The 20,632-nt window shown below is 37.4% G+C and overlaps 1 protein-coding gene across 1 annotated transcript; it reads left to right on the top strand.

The window, feature by feature from the left end:
- Window positions 1–8,220: 8,220 nt before the first annotated feature.
- Window positions 8,221–8,706, top strand: LOC149247769 (putative leucine-rich repeat receptor-like protein kinase At5g63930). The gene has a single exon (XM_089445502.1). It carries the CDS (start codon window positions 8,221–8,223, stop codon window positions 8,704–8,706), a length of 486 nt encoding a protein of 161 aa, XP_089301628.1.
- The last annotated feature ends 11,926 nt before the right edge of the window (window positions 8,707–20,632 follow it).

The raw sequence follows: 20,632 nt of genomic DNA, 5'->3' as shown, positions 1-20,632 counted from the left end.
CTTTCCGCCCAATCTCTTCTATGAAGATGAACAGTCTTTGTGATGATGCTTTCAAGAACTTTATTTGTAGATTCTACTTGACCATTCGCTTGCGGATGGTATGGAGTAGATGTTCTATGCTTGATCTTATACTCCTCCATCAGCTTCTCCATCATCCTTGATGTAAATTGGCTCCCCTGATCTGTTACAATTTCTCTTGGGACACCAAAACGAGTGAAAATATCCTCAAAAAGAAATTGAACAACTGAATTTTCAGTAGCAGAAGTCAATGCTTTAGCTTCTACCCACTTAGTAACATAATCAGTACAAACCAATATATATCTCTTTTGCTTGGATGGCAGATTAATTGGTCCAACAAAATCTAGAGCCCATTTCTCGAAGGGTTCGATGCATACCTGTGGCTGTAGTGGCATTTCATTTGAAAGAGTTGGTCTCCCAACTCTCTGACAACTGTCACACCTTCTCACATATTTCTTTGCATCCTTAAAGAGAGAAGGCCAATAATATCCTAAAGAAAGGATTTTATAGGCTGTCCTCTTATCAGCAAAGTGTCCGCCACAAGGTTCGTCATGACATGCCTTAAGGATGTCAGGCATTTCATCCTCCCGTACACATCTTCTGATCATAAAATCTGGCCCTGTTCTGAACAATTCATTAGAAATCCAAGAATAATGTGAACTCTCCTGAATGATTTTTCTTTTCTCATTAGGAAATAAATGTAAAGGTAGCTTTCCAGTAACTAAATAATTAGCAATATCAGCATACCAAGGAGTTTTGGTAGTTACTACAAACAAATACTCATCTGGAAATTTATCCTCTACAGGAGAATCCTCATTAGTGTTTTGAATTCTAGACAAGAAATCAGCCACTGTGTTCTGTTTACCTGGTCGATCTAACACAGTTATGTTGAATTCTTGTAAAAGCAAAAGCCATCTTGTAACTCTACCATTAGTGACTGGTTTATTCATGAGGTATCTAATGGCAGAGTGATCAGTGTGGACAAAGGTTTCATAGCCGGTTATATAATGTCTAAACTTGTTTATCGCATGAACAACGACTAGAAATTCCTTTTCAGTAACAGTGTAATTTAACTCAGTAGGAGTCAAATTCTTACTTGTGTAATAAATGGCATAAGGGATCAAATCCTTTTGTCCCAAAACAGCTCCTAAAGCTGTATCTGAAGCATCAGTAGAAATGTGGAAAGGGAGTTTCCAATTCGGACCCCTTAAAATGGGTGCTTCGGATATTCTAATCTTTAAAGCTTCAAAGGCAGATTGACATTCAGGATCCCACTTAAATTCACAATCTTTAGTAAGGAGTTTGAAAAGAGGGGATGCTATCTTAGTGAAGTTTTCAATAAATCTTCTGTAATAACCAGTAAACCCAAGAAAACTTCAAACATCTCTTTGGCAATTTGGAACAGGTAACTTAGAGATGACTTCGACTTTAGATCTATCAACTTTGATTCCATCTCTTGAAATATGATGTCCTAAAACAATCCCTTCATTAAGCATCATAAAACACTTTTCATGACTTAAAGAAAGATTTGTTTCCTTACATCTTACCAGTACTTTTTCCAAATTTGCCAAAGCTTCTTCAAATGTATTACCATAAACTGTGAAATCGTCCATGTATACCTCTACACAATCATGAATCAGATCTGAAAAGATTCCTAGTACAGCCCTTTGAAATGTAGCGGGTGCATTGCACAATCCAAAAGGGAGTACTCGGTAGGCAAAAGTTCCCCAAGGACAAGTAAATGTGGTTTTGTCTTGATCTTCAGGTGCTACCTGAATCTGGTTGTAACCACTAAAACCATCCAAGAATGAGAAATACTTTTTCCCTGCTAAAGTGTCTAGTACCTGATCAATAAAAGGTAGAGGGAAATGATCCTTTAAGGTTGCCTTGTTCAATTCTCGATAATCAATGCAAACTCTCCATTTACCATTCTTTTTGGGCACTATAACCAAGGGGGAAACCCATTGGCTATCTGAAATGGGGTACATGAAGTTTACCTTGAGCAATTTCTGAAGTTCTTCTTTCACAATTTCCCTAAGATTTGGATTCATCTGTCTTTGTGGCTGCCTAATAGGTCTATTGTTTTCTTCAATATAAATGTGATGAATACAAGTCTTAGGGTCGATTCCTTTCATGTCAGTGTATTCCCATGCAAAGGCAGTGGAATGTTTTTGCAACAGTTTAGTTAATTCTTCTTGTTGTGATATTTCCAAGTTCTTGTTAATGTTTAATGTTTTTCCTGGAAAGATTTCAACTGTAGAACTACCAAACTCTTCCATTGAGAAGAGAGACATCTATCTAGAGGAGAGATATTCAATGTCTGCATCTAACTGAAACTGTGTAGAGTCAGATTCTAAAGGTGTCTCAAAATCTTCTAATGTATTTAGAATTTGACTGTCCTCACTAATCTCAGAGATGGTTAGAACAGGTTGAAGAGTATCCTCATCATCGATCCACTCATCTTCTCCTATTTCTGTTATTGCCTTTGCGGGAGGATACAAGTTGAATTTCTTGTTAGAATTACCATCTGATATATACATGTCCCCAAACCTACAACTTATGAAAGCATCAGCTGTGGCCAGCCAAGGTCTTCCTAAAATAAGAGGATGTCCTCCTAGATTGTTCTTGGGAGTTAAAATCATAAAATCAACTGGATACTCCCAAGAGTCTAGTGAGACTGGAATATCTTCCAATACACCATCAGGTTTGATGATTGATCTATCTGCAAGTTGCAGCAAAGTAGGTGTAAAGAGAAGGTTAGGAAGCTTTAACTGATCCATGGTCTGTCTACTCATGATGTTGATAGCGGCTCCTAAGTCAATCAAGGTATTTGGGATTTCAACCCCATTAATATGAGTTTTAACAATAGGGCTACCGGGATCCACATACTTTTGCATGGTAATCTTACCCATCATAATGTCTGCAATTTTTCCAACTAGATGTATCCTTTTGGTATCTCTGGTTTTCTTTCCTGTTTTTTTCAAACTCAACTCCTTTATTGTCTTTGCTAGGATGGGAATTTCCTTAATGGCTGTTAACAAGGGAATCTTGATACAGACATTTTTCAATTCATCTAGAAAGTTGTAGTCAGGCAACCAAATTTGTTTTTCCACCCCCTGGTCAATTTGTAACCTTTCAGGGAAAGGCGGTGTAGTTGAAGATGTAGGCTGCTCAACTAAGGGAGTTGATTCTTTTTCTTTTTCTTGAATGTTTGGATTTTGAAGGGATGCTTCAGAACCCTTATTAGCTTTAAGAGATTCTTCCTCAAAAATGCTTGGCTGTTGAACACTTGTAGAAGGTTGATCTAGGATTCTACCTGATCTGAGTTGTACTTCATTGAGAGGAACAGCCATATAGGTAGGGAATGGTTGACCTTCTATCACATAAGCATTTTGAGGATTCCTATTATTTGGATTGGGTAATGGCTGAGAGGGAAGTTGATTTGGCTTCTGCTGGGAGAGTTGAGAATTTTGATTTTGTGGAGGAGGTTGTTGTTGTTGAGGGTATGGAAATGATAATTGTTGACCTTGATTTGGAAGTTGGGGAGCTTGCTGATTCTGAAATGATGGAGGATATTGATAGAATTGAGCAAATCTCACATAAGGATTTTGCATGCTTTGCAACCATGCTTGAAAAGCATTTTGTGGTTGAGGCCAAGGTTGTTGCCAAGGATTCCAATTTGGTTGGGATTGAGAATTCATAGAGTTGTTAAACCCTTGATTCTGTTGTCCTTGCCAAGGTCTCCTTGCAATAAAACAAAGAGATTCAAGCGTACTTGGATCTTCTTGAAAGACTGATTTGAGCCCAGGGATTGAAGGACAATCCTTGGTCTCATGGGTTTCTGAGCAAATTACACATGTTTCCACAACTTGTGCTTCCAAGGGACATTCCCTTAAAGCATGCTTCTTTCTACACTTCGGGCAAAAGATAGTCATAGCCTCAGCTTCTGCTTTTTGTTTATTTTGAATCTTAAGGGTATCAATTTGTTCACTAAGACTCCCTAAGATGTCAGTTTTAAATTCATCAAGCATATTACCGATTTTAGCCCTACTCACTGATCCTGTTGCAGATTTATTTGCCCTAAGGAGAGAAGGATCTCTAGGCCCTTTTTGAGTTTTTGATTTGCCCCTTGAGAGATGGATACAAAGTTCTGCTATATCATTGAGAGAAAGTTGAGAAATATCCCCTTTCCCCATCATGTTTAAGATATCTATCCATTCATCCCTAATGGCTTTTAATAAGAGGGCTTTTAAGGTCTCTTCATCCAAGGTACTCATTTTTGCTCTTTTTAAGTTATATTGAAATCTCTCAAGTAAATCTTCTAAGCTCTCATCTTCTTTTTGCATCATTTTAAAAACCTTGTCATTTTGATTAGTAGGCATACAATAGTCCAAATACCTATCCAAAAAGGTTTGTTTCATTTCATCCCAAGTCCTAATGGATTGAGTAAGTAACCCCATGAACCATTTCAAAGCTTGATCTTTTAATGTTGATGGGAGCAGCTTGAGTTTCTGAGTATCATCCAGATAGTCATAGGTTCGACACACAACTTCAAATTCAAACAAGAATGTTTCAGGGTCTTCAGTTCTTAACCCATGAAAATTTGGGAGGACGGATGGTGATATGTTTTTCATGGTGGCTCGGGAATCCTCATTAACAATGGGAAACCCAAATGAGTTATCCCCATCTCTATTTCCTCCAATGGGACCTCTACCTCCTCCATTATTATTGTTATTTCCTCCTCCTCCTCTACCTCTACCTCTACCACCTCCTTCTTCCTTTGCCATGATTATTCTCCTAAGGATTTCAAAATCTTCTGGTTCTTCTACAAAGGGTGAATGAGAAGAGATTTCTCCTTCTTCTTCAGGTGAGTCTATTTCCTCAATTACAATTGGTTTTCCTGTAGGAGAAAGAGAAGAGTCTCTTCCTGGTTCAAACTCAATAGAAGGTGTAGGAGAGTCAACTCTTGGCTCTTGAATTCCAGGAATTCTAGGACTAGGAGTTTCGGTTGGAGATAAGGGAGGTGTCTCTTGTCTATCTCTTGAAGCAGATGGACTTGTAAAAATTGAACTTCGAGCTCTAGCTAAAAACCTTCCCCTAGAATCTCTAGCTCTATGCATGTCATTTTTTATTTTATCTTCAAGTCAAGTTAATAGTTCTTTTTCTGATCTTCCAGGTCACTCTAGGTGCAAGAAGAGAGCATACTCAAGAAACTATTAAATCAATAACTTTCTCCTTTCTGATCCTCCAGATCACTTTGAAGTGCAAGAGGAGAGCATACTTAGATAAGCTATTAACTTCTTTTCTTGAAATTTTATGGTTTTTTTTTCTAAGAATATGGCTACTTAATTTCACTTCCCCGGCAACGACGCCAAAATGTTTAGTCAATTTAGTGTTATCTAAATTGCTAGTATTAATTGTCAACCCAGGGCTCGTAAGCTGATGAAGTGAAGGTGTACTATATGTACTTAAGCAACCTCTTAGAGTTTTTTTATCGTTGGGGGTGTTGTTTGTGGTTAATTTATCTTCCTAAGATGGAGTGGTGATTTATAAACAGATGAGTGATAGTGTGTGTGGAGTGAATCCTAAATGAGTGAGAGTGTGTGATTAGTGTTCTCTAACTACTTGCTTGAAAGGAAATGCTTGAAAGAAACAAATAACTTGAAATAACTTGAAAGAAAATAACCACTTCCAATGGCACTAGACACCTTTCATGCTGCTGCAAATAAAAGAAAAGAAAGTCACTTTTAAAACCAAAGATAATGATTATCTCTCCCTAACTCCCTGCTTCAAACACATAGTGCTGTGTAAAGCACGATTAGGAAGTAGCTCAAGTTGAATTAGAAAAGTGATTAAAAATAAGAAAAATCTACTTTAAAGACTAGTGATAACGTTTTGCTCTTTCTAACTCTCTACTTCTGCCATATGTACTATGCAAAGTATGATTAGAAAGTAGTGAAAGATTAGTCTAAAAAGCACTCAAAGCCAACTGCAAGTTAGTGGTATTCTGATCCTTAAAAGATAACAATTTATGATAAAAGACCATTCATGTGTTAGCAGAACTTTGAGAAATAAGACTACAAATCAGCTATAAAAACAAAGGCAGCAACTTGAACCTATCAACTTCAAATACCATTAGTTTGTAAAGCAAATACACAAACATAAAAACAAATCCCGGGCTAAAAACCTGCAAGGAAATAATACTGATCAGCTTGAAAGAAAAGAAATCAGATAAATCAAACTATACATGTTTAAAGAAATGCTGAATGAGAAAATAAGGAAATGCTGAACATAAAATACTTTACAGAGGCTAACATGAACAGGGGCCCTCCATTCATTCAGCCACAAGAAGACTTAAGGAACTGAAAGCTTCAAAACAACACTGTTTCTATTGCTCCATTTGCAGAAATGTACAAAACAGAGTGCTAGAACAGCACTATAAAAACAGAGTTTACAAATGCTCTTAAAATTATCACAAGTTCAGAAAGTACAGCAGCTAAAAAGTAAAATAAGCGTACGCAGACGCAAGTATATATAGGCATCTAAAGGATGGCCTAACACGTACAGCTAATAACTGAAAAACAACTAACTGTAATGCGTATTTAAGGTTCATTGACACATCATAAGGCTGCGTGGATGAGCTGGAGGTTCTGTCGTCATGGGTAATGAATCCAGTGTTGGATCATGTCCCCTACCACCTGCAAAACGTGGACAAGTCACCGTTTGAGCTGACGTGACCTAACAGCTTACAATCACCGTTAAGCTGCCTTTATTTGACCGTAACTTGACCAGTTTTGACCGGAGGTACAGATGACGTGGATGGTTGAACAAATGGCACAGAAACCTCAAGCACGTTGATACCTAAGTGCCCATGTGGCTCATTTGGAAAACTGACACGTGGAACCTTGAGTTTAACAAAAAGGCCGCGGGATCATCAGATGGCTGCGGGATCGCTGAATGGCTGCGGGATTGCCAGACAGCTGCGGAATTCCTGCAAGTAAGTCAAAATCTAAACAAAACAGTCACCCATTAGCAAAACTCACTTGATCATGCTTAATGACACCTAATGTAATGATCTGGGTGGTTTACAGTGAAAATGAGGCAAAAGTGAAGAAAAGCTGAGGAAAAGCTGAGGGAAATGGTAGACAAGTAGGTGTAAAGTAGAGGCTCTACAGTCATGTATGTCTTGCAGTGTATCTCATCTCAGAGTATTTGGATGTGTAGCTTATGCACATGTGCCTAAAGAGTGAAGAGGCAAATTGAATGACAAATGTGAAAAATGCATACTCACTGGTTATAGTGAGCAATCACTAGTTATAATGAGAAATAAAAAGCTTAAAAATTGTATAACCCTGTCACAAAGAAGACCATAATTAGCAGAGATGTTGTGTTCAAAGAACAAGAGTCATGGAATGGAACTGTCTACAAAATATTTAATTCACAAGTGCCACTGATGGAAGAAGAGGATGTAGAAGAAAAGGAGCAACAAGAATCACAGGTGAAGATATAAACAGAGACACACAAACAAGAACTCTAAGGTTTTAAGAGCAGCATGGATCTTCAAGCACATCAACAGATCAAGATTCTCCCAACAATCAATCAGGTGATGAATCAAGCAATGGAGAAGTTCACTTGAAGCCTTGTAAATCTAGTGATCAATTGGCTGATATATTTACTAGGTAATTAGCACAAGATGTGTTTGAGTTTCATAGAAGAAACTTGGGTGTTGCAAGCCTAGATGAGAGATAGACCAGCAGGCATGTTTTAGTTGTCATGAGTTATGTTTTAGTTTAGCGGTCGTAATTAAGGGGGGTATTAAAATAAGCTAATTACTCCTGCATGAGGAGTTGGCTAAACATAGAGAGTCAGTTAACTGAGTGATTGAGTGATTTAATGTTTGAGTGTTGAGTCAAGTTGAGTTAAGTGATAGATGACTTTTAGTGTGTGGTTGCATGTCAAGATATTTTAGGGAAGTCGCTAGTTGGAAAATGACAAATACCCTTCATCGGGTTCATTATAAGCATCATGTTTTGTGTGATCAATAGAAGAGCCACAACTTGTGTTTTATGTGTGAATTCATGCTTTGTCTCCTCCATCTTTCCAACACAACTTCTCTTTCAACCTATTCAAAGTGACCATTCCTTCATTAAGGGCATTTTCAAAAGGCGTGGAGAATGCATCATTAAGGCATTTTCAAAAGGCATGGAGAATGCATTTGAGGGTAATCCAGGACTTTGTGGACCACCAACCAAGAAAAAGTGTTTCGATTATGAAGTAGCAGGTAAAAAGTACGAATTAAGCTCAGCCGAAGTGGCAGGGATTACCGTTGCCTGTATTGGTACCATAAGTATTATCATGCTTACGTTACTATACCTTTTAAAAGCATCAAGGCCGAGAAGTAATAAACACAATAAGTATAGTATTTTTTCAGGAGATGGAGTAGGTAAAATCAAATACAGAGACATAGTGGAAGCTATAGACAACTTCAGTGATGATTACGTCATTGGCTCTGGCACATCTGGCATGGTCTACAAGATGATGATTTCAAGACAGGACAAAATCCTTGCTGCCAAATGCTTAAAATTAGCAAATCATCATCACAACAATATTCAATATCACAGTCTGAGGTGCGAGATCGAAACTTTGAAGAACGCTCGCCCGTCGAAACCCAATCAAATGCTAGACTAGAGGATCCGGTGTAACATTGCCTTGGGCATGGCAGAGGGACTCAAATATTTACATTAGAATTGTGAACCTCCAATTATCCATTGCGACATAAATTCCGCCAACATATTGCTGGATGACGAATACGTAGCACACATCGCAGACTTTGGACTTGCAAGGCTAGTGAAGAATTCATCAATAGATTCTCAATCAAGTTATCTTTTAGGAGGGACGCATGGTTACATTTCTCTAGGTACTAAATCTCGATGCATTTTCTCTTTGATTGGCACGCATTTATTTTTGTTTTGAAATGTAATCGTAGAGATCATCATATTCTATGTCACGCTAATACATTAATGTTCTGTGTTGAATGTTGTTAGATTCGGAGTGGTGTTGTTAGAAATGGTAAGCGAAAAACCTCTTGTGGTAAAAGAGGACAATCAGGAATTTGTACATCTAACTGCATGGGCTGCGAAGAAGGCAAAGGAAGGGAGAATGGCTGAAATAATTGACCAGGATTTGAGAAGTAGCAGTGATTGTAAAAATGAGAAGGATGAAATAAGGAAGATGATAGAGATTGTCACATTTTGCACTCAATTTGCACCGAATCTCAGGCAATCAACGAACTCAGTCGTTGACATGTTTAATCTTCCACAATCTGTCTCCTTGTTTATCCAATCAAAAAGTAAGGTTTTAGATTTAAAATAGTCATATAATGACAATAACCACTACAAAGGAGTGGGCAACAACCATTTTTTTGGACAAGTTGTTTTTTATAGCCGTTGAATGATCGGTCTCTCTATTTAACTTGTTGTCATTATGTGATTCTTCATTTGGTCTTGACCATGAACCACACTTTTTGGTTCGAAAAGCGTCGACAAGACAAATGAATTCTGATGTGATTATTGCCCTAAACCTTCTCAATAAACTTGATATGGATCACATAAGTCTAAATTCAATCAGTTTGATATTAATAACGATTTCTTCATCCATCTCCATATTAATATAAATTTCTAAAATTTTGGACAATTTATATCAATAAACAAGTTCGAAATTAACTTGGATAAAAAATGCAATGTTGTGTATTAAATTAAATGAAACCCACTAGTCAGCTCTACGAAAGAGAGTCTGAACCAGGAGAGTTTGGCTCTGCAGAACACTCTACATTGTTCATGTACATTACACAATATATAGTAATCACAGATTTAGGGAAGTTAGAACCATAACCTAAAAAATAGAAACTAATTCCTATCCTGAGGTCTCGTGAACCAACTCACTATTCTAAGATATTCTCCATTATCTCTAACACTCCCCTTTAATGAAGAAGGGGTTCAAAAATATGCCTAACATCTCCCTAAACATTTCAAACTTGATTTTTCCAAGAGGCTTAGTGAAAATGTCTGCAACATTATCACATGTATTACAATATACCAAATGGATTTCTTTTTTATTGCACTTTCTTCCTGACAAAGTGGAATTGTGTATCAATGTGTTTAATGTTTTTGTGAAACACCAGATTATTATCAAGTTTGATTGAACTCTGATTGTTGCACTTGATCATTGTTGCCTCTTTCTGTTCTTCCCCAACATCCTGGAGAAGTCTCTGCAACCAAACTGTCTCACATGTTGCTGCACACATAGCTTGATACTCTACTTCTGCTAAAGACAAGGAAACTGTGTTCTATTTCTTGCTGCTTCATGTAATCACCCCGAATCCAATGTTGAATGCATATACTGTTATGGATTTGCGATCATCTACATTTCCAACCCAGTCGGAATCTGTAAATCTTGTTAATCTAACATCAGAGGGATCCGTATAAACAATACCATAATCTACAGTACCTTCTACATATGTCAAAACACTTTTTGTTGCATTCCAATGACTTTCAAGCAGCTTGGACATATATTGACTTAGCACACTGACTTCATAAGCCAAATATGGTCTAATAATGGTCAGGTAGATTAGGCTCCCAACCAGGTGTCTGTAAAGTGTCTCATCTGCCTCTTTAGAGCCATCCTCACTCTGCAGTTTGATCTTATGTTGTAGGCTTACACTGATCCATCCTACATCTTTCTAATAGTCCTTTGACATACTTTCCCTGGGACAAAAATGTTTTTCCTGAATCTCTCAAGATCTCAAGACCAAGGTGTTTCATTTCAAAAACCTGTGAGATCTGTTGCTTGATTTCTTTAATAAGATATGTAACATCACCTATAATAATCAAATCATCTACATACAAAGAAATCAACACTATGCACCCTTGTTCATCTTGCATGGTATAAAGATTAGGGTCATTTTTGCTTCTGTTGTAGCCAAATTGTAGAAAAAATGAATCAATCTTTTCATACCAAGACCTGGGTGCTTGCTTTAGTCCATAAAGTGCTTTCTTTAACCTACAGACTAAATGTTCTTTCCCTTTCTGGACAAACCCTTCAGGTTGCTCTAAATAAACCTCTTCTTTCAATTCTCCATTTAAAAATGCAGACTTTACATCTAGTTGGTGAATCATCCAATGTTTCTTAGTAGCTAAAGAAATCAACATTCTGATGGTATTAAGTTTAGCTACAGGGGCAAAAGTTTCTTCATAGTCAATGCCTTCTTTTTGTGAATACCCCTTTTCTACCAATATAGCTTTTAATTTATCTATAGTTCCATTTGCATTAATCTTTGTTTTATACAGCCATTTGCAACCAATGGTTTGTTTCCCTCTAGGAAGTTCAACCAATTCCCAAGTGTTGTTTCTGATTATAGATTCATATTCCTATTCCATAGCTGTTTTCCATTCGCTACATTCATTTTCTTCCTTATAACTAGAAGGTTCAACAATATTCATCATACTAGTTATAAAAGCATTTTCCCTATATCTTGCAGGCAATTGAGCTTTCCTACCTAATCTCCTAAGTGGTGGGGTAACTTCAAACCTTGTCTGATCATCATTCTCTTTTTCTTCCCGCTGCTACTGTTGCTGGTTGTATCTGTTGTTGTTGCTGCTGCTATTCATCTTCTGCCTTTGTCTGTTGTTAATCTTGATTGTTTCATGTTTCTTCACTTCTTCCACCAAGTATGGAATATCCCATTCCTCATTGTGCTTATCATATTCGTCATGATCCTGCTCATGGAATATGACATCTCTACTAACAAAAATTTTGTGAGTAGAGGGATTAAATAATATATAAGCTTTATATTGTGAATAATACCCTATAAAGGTACATCTGATGGCTTTTGAATCTAGTTTTCTTCTGTCTTCCTTTGGAATATGGGAAAATGCTTTAGACCCAAATACTCTTAAATTTTTTACTGCGGGCTTAAATCCATATAGTGCTTCATAAGGAGTTTTAAACTCAAGACTCTTTGTAGGACTCCTATTTTTTAAGTAAATTGCAGTATTCAATGCTTCAACCCAAAAACCATTCGATAGATTCTTACCTTTCAACATGCTTCTAGCGCATTCCACCAATGTTCTATTCTTTCTTTCTGTTACTCCATTCCACTGAGGAGTATGGGGTAACGTGAATTGTTGTAATATTCCATGGTCTTTACAATACTTGATAAGCTTATCCTTCCCGTATTCTCCCCCTTGATCAGAATGGAGAATTTTTATCTGCTTCCCTGTTTGCTTTTCAATCATATTTCTGAACTGCTTAAAGTATTCAAATGTGTGACTCTTCTTACTCAAGAAATATACCCACGAAAACTTTGTGCAGTCATCAATAAACAGTAAAAAATATAGTGCACCTCCTAATGACTTTGTTTGCATGGGTCCACAAAGATCTGTGTGCACTAATTCAAGTATATCTCTCTGTTTCTTCTCTACTTGAACATGGAATTCTTCTCTATGCATCTTTCCTAATGTACATGAATCACAATCATTATGCACTTGTTTTAACATAGGAAGATATCTTATCATTTCCTTTTTATGAAGTAATAGCAAATCATTGTAGTTGATATGACCAAATCTTTGATGCCATAGCTCTTCTGTAGTCAAACCCGCTATTGTTAAAGCTCGAACTGGTGTTGGTCTTACATCTAATTTGTACAGACCTCCTGTTCGAATTCTTGTAGCAATTGTCTTCATGCCATCTAGCAGATCTTTAATATAACAGTTAGAATTAAAAACATCAACTTTAAGATCTTGATATGTAATCATGGATACATAAATCAAGTTCTTTGTTATACCGAGCACATATGTAACATTATAAATTTGTCTTATATTACCATTAGGTAAAATGACAAAAATCTTCCCACATCCTTTGATCTGATGACTTCTATCATCACCTAAGTAGATTTGTGCACCGTCGTTGATTTCTTTAAAATCTTCAAACCATTTCTTGTTCCGTGTCATATGTGTTGATGCTCCCGAATCTACATACCAGATGTCTGCATCAACATTCTCATCACGATTTGCCATGAGCAATCTGAAATTTTGCTCATGATTATCATTCGCGAGATGACCTGCATGTGTTTTTTGCTTCTATTGTTCTTCATGATATTTCTTCTTCCTGCACTCTCTAGCTATATGACCCAGTTTTCCATAATAAAAACACTTAATTACATAGTTGTTTCTATTTGGATTCATACCTTAGGTCGGATTTGGTCTTTTCTGTGAGCTTCCTCCGTTTTTCTGTTGCGGATTTCCTTTTCCTTTGTAGAAGTTCTTTTTCGCCATCAATGCAAGATCGGCACTCTGGGGCTTCAAAGTCGATCTTCTTTCTTCTTCTTGCATCAGTATTCCTGTCAGTTCTTCAAACTTTGGGATTTTCTCTCTCGCATTTATCCCAGTGATGAACATTTGGTAGTCATCGGTCACACCATTCATGGTAATTGTTACAAGATCTGTATCTTCAACTGTATGACCAATGTCTGCCAATTTGTTCTTCAGATCTTTGATCCTTGCTATGAAGGCAGCAACTGTTTCATTCTCCTCCATCTTCAGGGATAAGATCTTGCTCTTCAGGAACAGAAGATGATTTGTATTCCTGATCTCATATAGATCCTTCAAAATTCCCCAAATTTCGCTTGCTGATTTACATTCTCTGATATGTGGTATGATGCAGTCTTTCACTGACATCTTTAGTAGCGTCCTTGCTTTACCCTCACGCTTCTCCCAATCTGGGACTATTGCTGATCCAGCTGCTGGCTTCTGCTCATCCCCATTTGCAATCATCCAAGCACTCTGCACTTCTAGCAGAGTCTGCATCTTGAATTTCCAATTCGCATAATTGGAGCCATCGAGCTTGTTATGCTCATTCAAGCATGCTTCAAACATTTGATTATTCATCTTGGCGATTAAAACAAATTTGACAGGTAAAAAAAAATGTTAGATTTACCCCAGATCTATGTCAAAGATAGAGATCGTTGATCTCCAATGTTGTTTTCAACGGCCTCCTTCTGGTCTTCTCTCGGCAGACCTCGGCCTCCATGCAGCCTTCTCTCGGCCTCTACGCAACCTTCTCTTGGCAGCCACCGCCAAAACGCAACCCCTCTTTTTGTTGTGATGTTGTTTGTTGTTTCCCCGACCTCGCAGCCTTCTCTCGGCTTCTCTCACCACGGTCATCGCGCTTATCCACCACGGAGTCGCGGAGATCTTCGCGCATGTACACTTGATATCTGCGACGATCGACAAAATGAAAATGCACAGAAGGTCTACAGTGTGATCTTCGCGGTTTTTCCTCAAAGATATGCGACGATTTCGTGTTAGGCACAACTGGCAAGTTCCTCACTCAGCGAACAGGTTTTCTCAGCCCTGTCGCTCTGATACCATGATAAAAATGCAATGTTGTGTATTAAATAAAATGAAACCCACTGGTCATCTCTATGAAAGAGAGTCTGAACTAGGAGAGTCTGGCTCTGCAGAACGCTCTACATTGTTCATGTACATTACACAATATATAGTAATCACAGATTTAGGGAAGTTAGAACCATAACCTAAAAAATAGAAACTAATTCCTATCGTGAGGTCTCGTGAACCAACTCACTATTCTAAGATATTCTCCATTATCTCTAACAAGTAGTCGTTTTTTATAGCCGTTCAATAAGTGGTCTCTCTATTTAACTTCTTGTCATTATGTGATTCTTCATTTGGTCTTGACCATGAACCACACTTGTTGGTTCGAAAAGCGTCGACAAGACAAATGAATTCTGAAGTGATTATCACCATAAACCTTCTCAATAAACTTTATATGGATCACATAAATCTAAATTCAATAAGTTCGATATTAATAATGATTTCTTCAACCATCTCCATATTAATAATGATTTCTTCAACCATCTCCATATTAATATAGATTTCTAAAATTTTGGACAATTTATATCAATAAAGAAGTTCGAAATTAACCTTTATCATATTTCCATGTGTTGTATACTTTTGTTTTTTTCTTAAGTCTGTTTGTTTTTTTTTCTTTTAAATTTGTTTAAAAAATTTACTAAAATCACAAATCTCTCATAAATTATTAGGATGCTGAATTTATATATATAATCAAAAACTAATTTTAAACAACAAAAACCACTAAAATTTTGACCAAATTCTAACCAAAGTAATATTTACACCACTCGGTGAATTTGACCTGGAAATTTTTAAGATACTAAATTTATATATATGCAATAAAAACCACAAAAACCACTAAAATTTGGACCAAATTCTAACCAAAGTAATATTTACACCACTCGGTGAATTTGTCCTGGAAATTTTTAAGATACTAAATTTATATATATGCAATAAAAACCAATTTTAAAGAACAAACCCCACCAAAATTTAAACCAAAATAATGTTTACACCACTGCGTCAATTTGATATGTTCTGCGAGTAAGGGTCGTTGGACGGTAAAATCCACAACTGATTTTTAAACTCTATTGAGATGACGTCCACTCTCTTACCTAGATATAACTAATGGCAACTCCTATTTCAGAGCCTATAGTATTTTAAATGCGGCCTGACATGGCTACTAGATACCCCGATATCACACACTGCCATGCCACTGCCATTGAAAAAGAAACGGAGATCAATATGCTCTGGGTATCGAGCGGCCATGTCAAGCCGCATTTAAAACGCTATAAGGTCTGAAATAGGAGTCGCCATAACTAATCGAGATGACATCAACTATCTTACATCGAATTTTATGGACGTGTCGCCGAATCCAATTTGATAAGAAAAATATTTAGGGAAGACACTCATTATGAAAGGAAATTCGTGGAGTGATGCTATTAGATTGGCAGTTAGGTCTTCGAATTTACACCAGTGTGACTTTCTGATGAGAACAGTTATCCAAAAACAAAGGATAAAATTAGCCAATTGTTTTTAGTGTAATTTTTTAGAAGTTTTTCTGGTGGGTTTTTTGGTCTAATTTCTTTAAAATCTGGCAGGAATTTATTGAAACCACAATTTTGATGAGTAACCCTGCATAATCGAAGTGCCCTAAATTTTTTTCACTGTGCTGAATTTATATCTAGTCAAAAAACCAATTTAAATAACACAAATCAAAATTTCACCTCAATTTTTTCCACGAGATTCCGACACCCAAAAAATCTAAAAAATCACACTAAAAACATATCGTAAAATTGCCAAACAAGTAACAAGTAACCTCACCTCTCTAATGGAATAATTTAATTTCCACAGCGATGGTTGGTAGATAATTATTTACCAGTTATAGCGGATCACTCTATAAATAATAATGGGACGCTTAATTGTTCCTGGACACGCTGCTTAACACTTGTGCGTGCAAGTCCAAGTATACAAAAATGAGTCAACTGTTCGACAGATGCAATAAGGGAGTTACCGACATCGATAGTACGGTCGTCCTCCGGATTTCCCTGCCAGTATCGGAGATCGGGTAAGCGAATTGGTGCAAAAAAAGGTGGAGTTTCCGGTCGTCAGCAGCGACAACTTCGGTAAAGGTAGAATCAATAGAGAATTTGTATGAATGCTGTGAATTCCTGCGCTTGTAGCTATCGTCGTAGTCATGGATTTTTTCATTATTATGAGCTATGCAAGTAGTTATGGTCCTAGTCATAGATTCATTCTTTTATTGCAGAACCGGATCAGGGTGTACGTAGCCGTCGTGTTGCTTTAGAATGGAATGCCGTAGTATTATGTTTTTTGTTTTGAAAATTAAGGAAATTTTGGTTATATTTTGAAAATTTTTGACAAAGATTTTTCTGAATCTAATTAAAAATTGTCAGATTTTAATGCTTTAAAGAATTTTGATGATACTAAATCTATTTTCACCATCAAAAATATGATTCAATCAGTCTCTATAAAAAAAATTAAATTATTTTTAACTAAATTTCAACCATTTTGGCGGTCCGGGCCATTCCTCCATAGACGACTCCGAATGGAATTGTCCCTCTGAAATGCGTCAGTAATCATACAACACACCACATCATCTTTGAGTGGGGTCCTGAGATGGGAACACCGGCGCTGTAGTGGTGACCAACAACCTCTCCCGAGAGTTCTTTCTCAAAGAGCTTTTAATTCACATCCCCGGAAAAGGCGATATTCGTTTCCTCTGTAACTCAAGGATCTATCCCAAGTGGAGGCGTACCAGCTGCTCCAATCCAGTTGCTGAACAAGTCTTCTTGGCAAATAATGTACATTAGTTCATTGCTTCTTTTCTAATAACGTTAATTTCAAGCTGTATTACAAAAAAAATTACGTCCTCCTGTTATGACAATGCCTATCAAAATTTAAAATGAAATATAATATTTGTACAGAGCTATCTTCCGCATGAAACGTCGTTAGGTTTGGTGGCTTTGAGGAACGTAGAGCTGGTGAGATTGAGAGATGGCATGGGAAAAAGGAAGAAGCGGGATTGTGTTTATGACTACGACGTTTACAATGATCTGGATGATCCTGACAGCGAAAAGGAGTTAGACAGGAAGGTTTTGGGTGGATCCCAGGAATTGCAATATCCCCGCCGATGTAGAACTAGTCGTCCGCCTACTAAAACAAGTAACTACGCGCTGCTCATAAGACGATCATTACTAGATATATATATGTTTACTAGATATAGTGTTTACGTTTAAGACTGTTTGCAGGTCCAGCTTTCGAGAGTAAAATAAATCCGCGGCTATCCCTTATCAAGAGATTCTATATTCCCTCAGACGAGCAATTTCCACTAGAGTGCCTTTCAGACTTCAGAGCTCATTCTCTCAAAGATTTTTCGAAAGCAGTTATACCTGCCATAGCGTCAAAAACTGTTAAGCCTGAGTTTTATAGTTTGAAGGAGGTAGGTCATCTCTACAGTAAGGGAATTTCATTTTTGACTACCATTACAACCCGTTTAGCCAAAGAAATATTTCCTGGTCAGACGTTAAAAGCGATTCTGAATACGGATGATCAAGCAATCCTCAGATTTCCGCTTGCTAGTATCATTACCAGTGAGTGGATTAATGTTCTTAAATTTGAATTTTATGCCTTCATTTTGGATATCAGCTGCCAGGAGCTATTAGCTATATTAATTATATTCAGACACAAATGAATGAGATCGGTGTATGGGGTGTGCAACAGAGGATGAATATGCGTGGAAGACAGACGAAGAGTTTGACCGCCAGACACGGGTACATGAATAGGCTATTGAATCAAATCGGCTCTTTATTTTGGACTATTATGATGCTTAGATGCAAAGCCTACGCTACACGCTGAATTTTCTTCCTGGCCGCCGGTACCGGAAGTCTAAAGCCCGTGGCCATTGAGTTGTGTTTACCCCCCACATCAGTGGCTTTGGAATCAAGAGGCGTCTACACTCTCGACAATGGTGGCGAAGATCGTGGACGGTTATGGGAATTGGCTAAACCTCATGTGCGGGAAAACAATTCAGGTTATCATCAGTGGGTGAGCCATTGGTAAGCCACACATCACTTGGGTCATTCCAATTTTCTCTCTTCTTTTTCCTAATTATATATATATATATTTTTTCCCAGAACGAAAAAAGCATGATTGTATTATATTGAGACAATATAAAGAAAACAGATAGTACATCATAAAGCTTTAAAAAGCTGGAGAAATCTGTATCAAAAAACAAAACTAGATGAGATGTCCATCCAGAATGAAAGCGATTTGAGCTGTCACACAGCTAACATATACAAGACTTTTTACACAGCACATGAGATTTTCTGAAGTATAAACTTGTTGCAGAGATAGTTCGACCATTCATAAACCATACATATTCGAGGAGATAAAGCAAAAGGACAAAATAACAGTGCATACCTGGAGAGTAGCAAAAAGTGAATTAAGTACCAGGGATGGAGAAATCCTGGATGGAGAAGGATTTCTCGTCAGATATTACCTTCATGTTCCAGGTACCTGTTTCTGATAGAAGACCTTCCTTTGATAAAATATCTGCTTGCTGGTTCTGGGATCTATAAATGTGTTGAATGGTGCATCCTTTCACGATTCCCCATAAATACATGATTCTGTCCATCCATCCTGCAAGGTGTGGGTTTCTGATGTGGCATTTTCCCAGAACATGATCAACCATGATTTTGGAGTCCCCAAAAATTGTAACAAACTGAATATCAAAAAAGAGGCAGAAGGCAAGAAGACCCGCTAGAGCCATCGCCTCAGCCATGCAGTTAGAGCCCTTTCCCCCATTCCATGAAATGAGATATTGAAGGTTCTCATCCATTATGATATGTACCCCGCAGCCACAAGAGTTTTGCTGAGCAGCACCGTCAAAATACGCTCTTGGGACCCTTGAGTGATTATCTTCTTGCTCTTTTCGATTGGCATTTTTCCGTTTGTGTTGCTTTGCTGGCAAGGAATCATAGAAGGATACAATATTTTGTAGAATTGTCGTAAGAGGCTCTTTCCTGGCTTTGAAAATTATGTTGTTTCTCCACTTCCATGCACACCAAAGAACTATGATAATTATTGGTCTCCATGCATCTTTCTGCCCACTCCACCAGTCGAAAGCTTCTTGTGTGGATGCATGAGACACAAGAGGGAAACCGAATAAAACTGCCAGTTCATGCCATAATTGTAGAGTTTTTTGGCAGTGGAAGAACATGTGATAGTTGCTTTCCTCGGCTGATTCGCACATTAAGCAAAAGCCCGGCCCGTGCCAATTTCTCTTTTTCAGATTTTCCCAAGACAGGTTTTTATTATGGTAGACCAACCATGAGAAATATATTAATTTGGGAGGACATCCGGTTTTCCAAAAAATTGATGGAAAAGTTGGGCTGGTATGAGCGATCTTTAATCCAATCAAGTTTGTGTAAATGTCTTTTACACATACCTGAGCACTTGCTTTTGGCACTTTCCAGATAAGAACATCTTCTAGCATAGAACGATGTATACCACAGCTTCTCAAGCCATCTCTGATTATGTTCCATTGCCTTGCCAAAGACTCAGACATCCCCAGACTGTCAGCCTCTTTCCAAAGAGGGATAGGGCCCTGCCATACTGCTATGAGTTTATCCCAGGTGAAAAAACCTTTCCTATGGAAGAAATTTAGGAGTCTTTCAGGTAGAGTTATCTTCTCTCGTCCGCACATGAAAGGGTCTATTCCAATGAGAATCCTGCTACCAGATTGGAAGCTCCATACCAAATATATATATATATATATATATATATATATATATATATCTATATATATCTATATATATATATATATATATATATATATATATATATATATATCGCGATATGAAATAATTTGATTGCTCTCGGGAATCATCCTCTGACTCTGATTTCATGGCAACCAAAGCACACTCACACCTCTTTATAGTCAATTTTATTTGTTGGAATTCTTCTTATAAAAAATTTAGACCTCACTTACTATATTGACACTTTTGTGTTTCTCCTCACTTACAAATTATCTATTAAATTTGTTTAGCCCTTATTGTTGTATTAGATAAAATGTGAACAGAATTGAAAAAGAAGGAGATGTAGCTCACAGGTGAGGCCTGCACCTGGAGACTACACTCAAAACAGAGAGATCACTCTCGTACACTCTA

Source organism: Pinus tabuliformis, chromosome 7, assembly GCF_031772625.1.
Source record: "Pinus tabuliformis cultivar Carrire ecotype Pingquan chromosome 7, CPIR1, whole genome shotgun sequence".
NCBI classification, from domain to species: Eukaryota; Viridiplantae; Streptophyta; class Pinopsida; order Pinales; family Pinaceae; genus Pinus; species Pinus tabuliformis.
The sequence above is the reverse complement of the archived record's forward strand: the minus strand, read 5'-3'. Positions and strand labels throughout refer to the sequence as shown.

Bases quoted from the DNA above. Each gene is read 5' to 3' on its own strand.
- LOC149247769 (XM_089445502.1), top strand. From the start codon at position 8,221: ATGGAGAATGCATTTGAGGGTAATCCAGGACTTTGTGGACCACCAACC.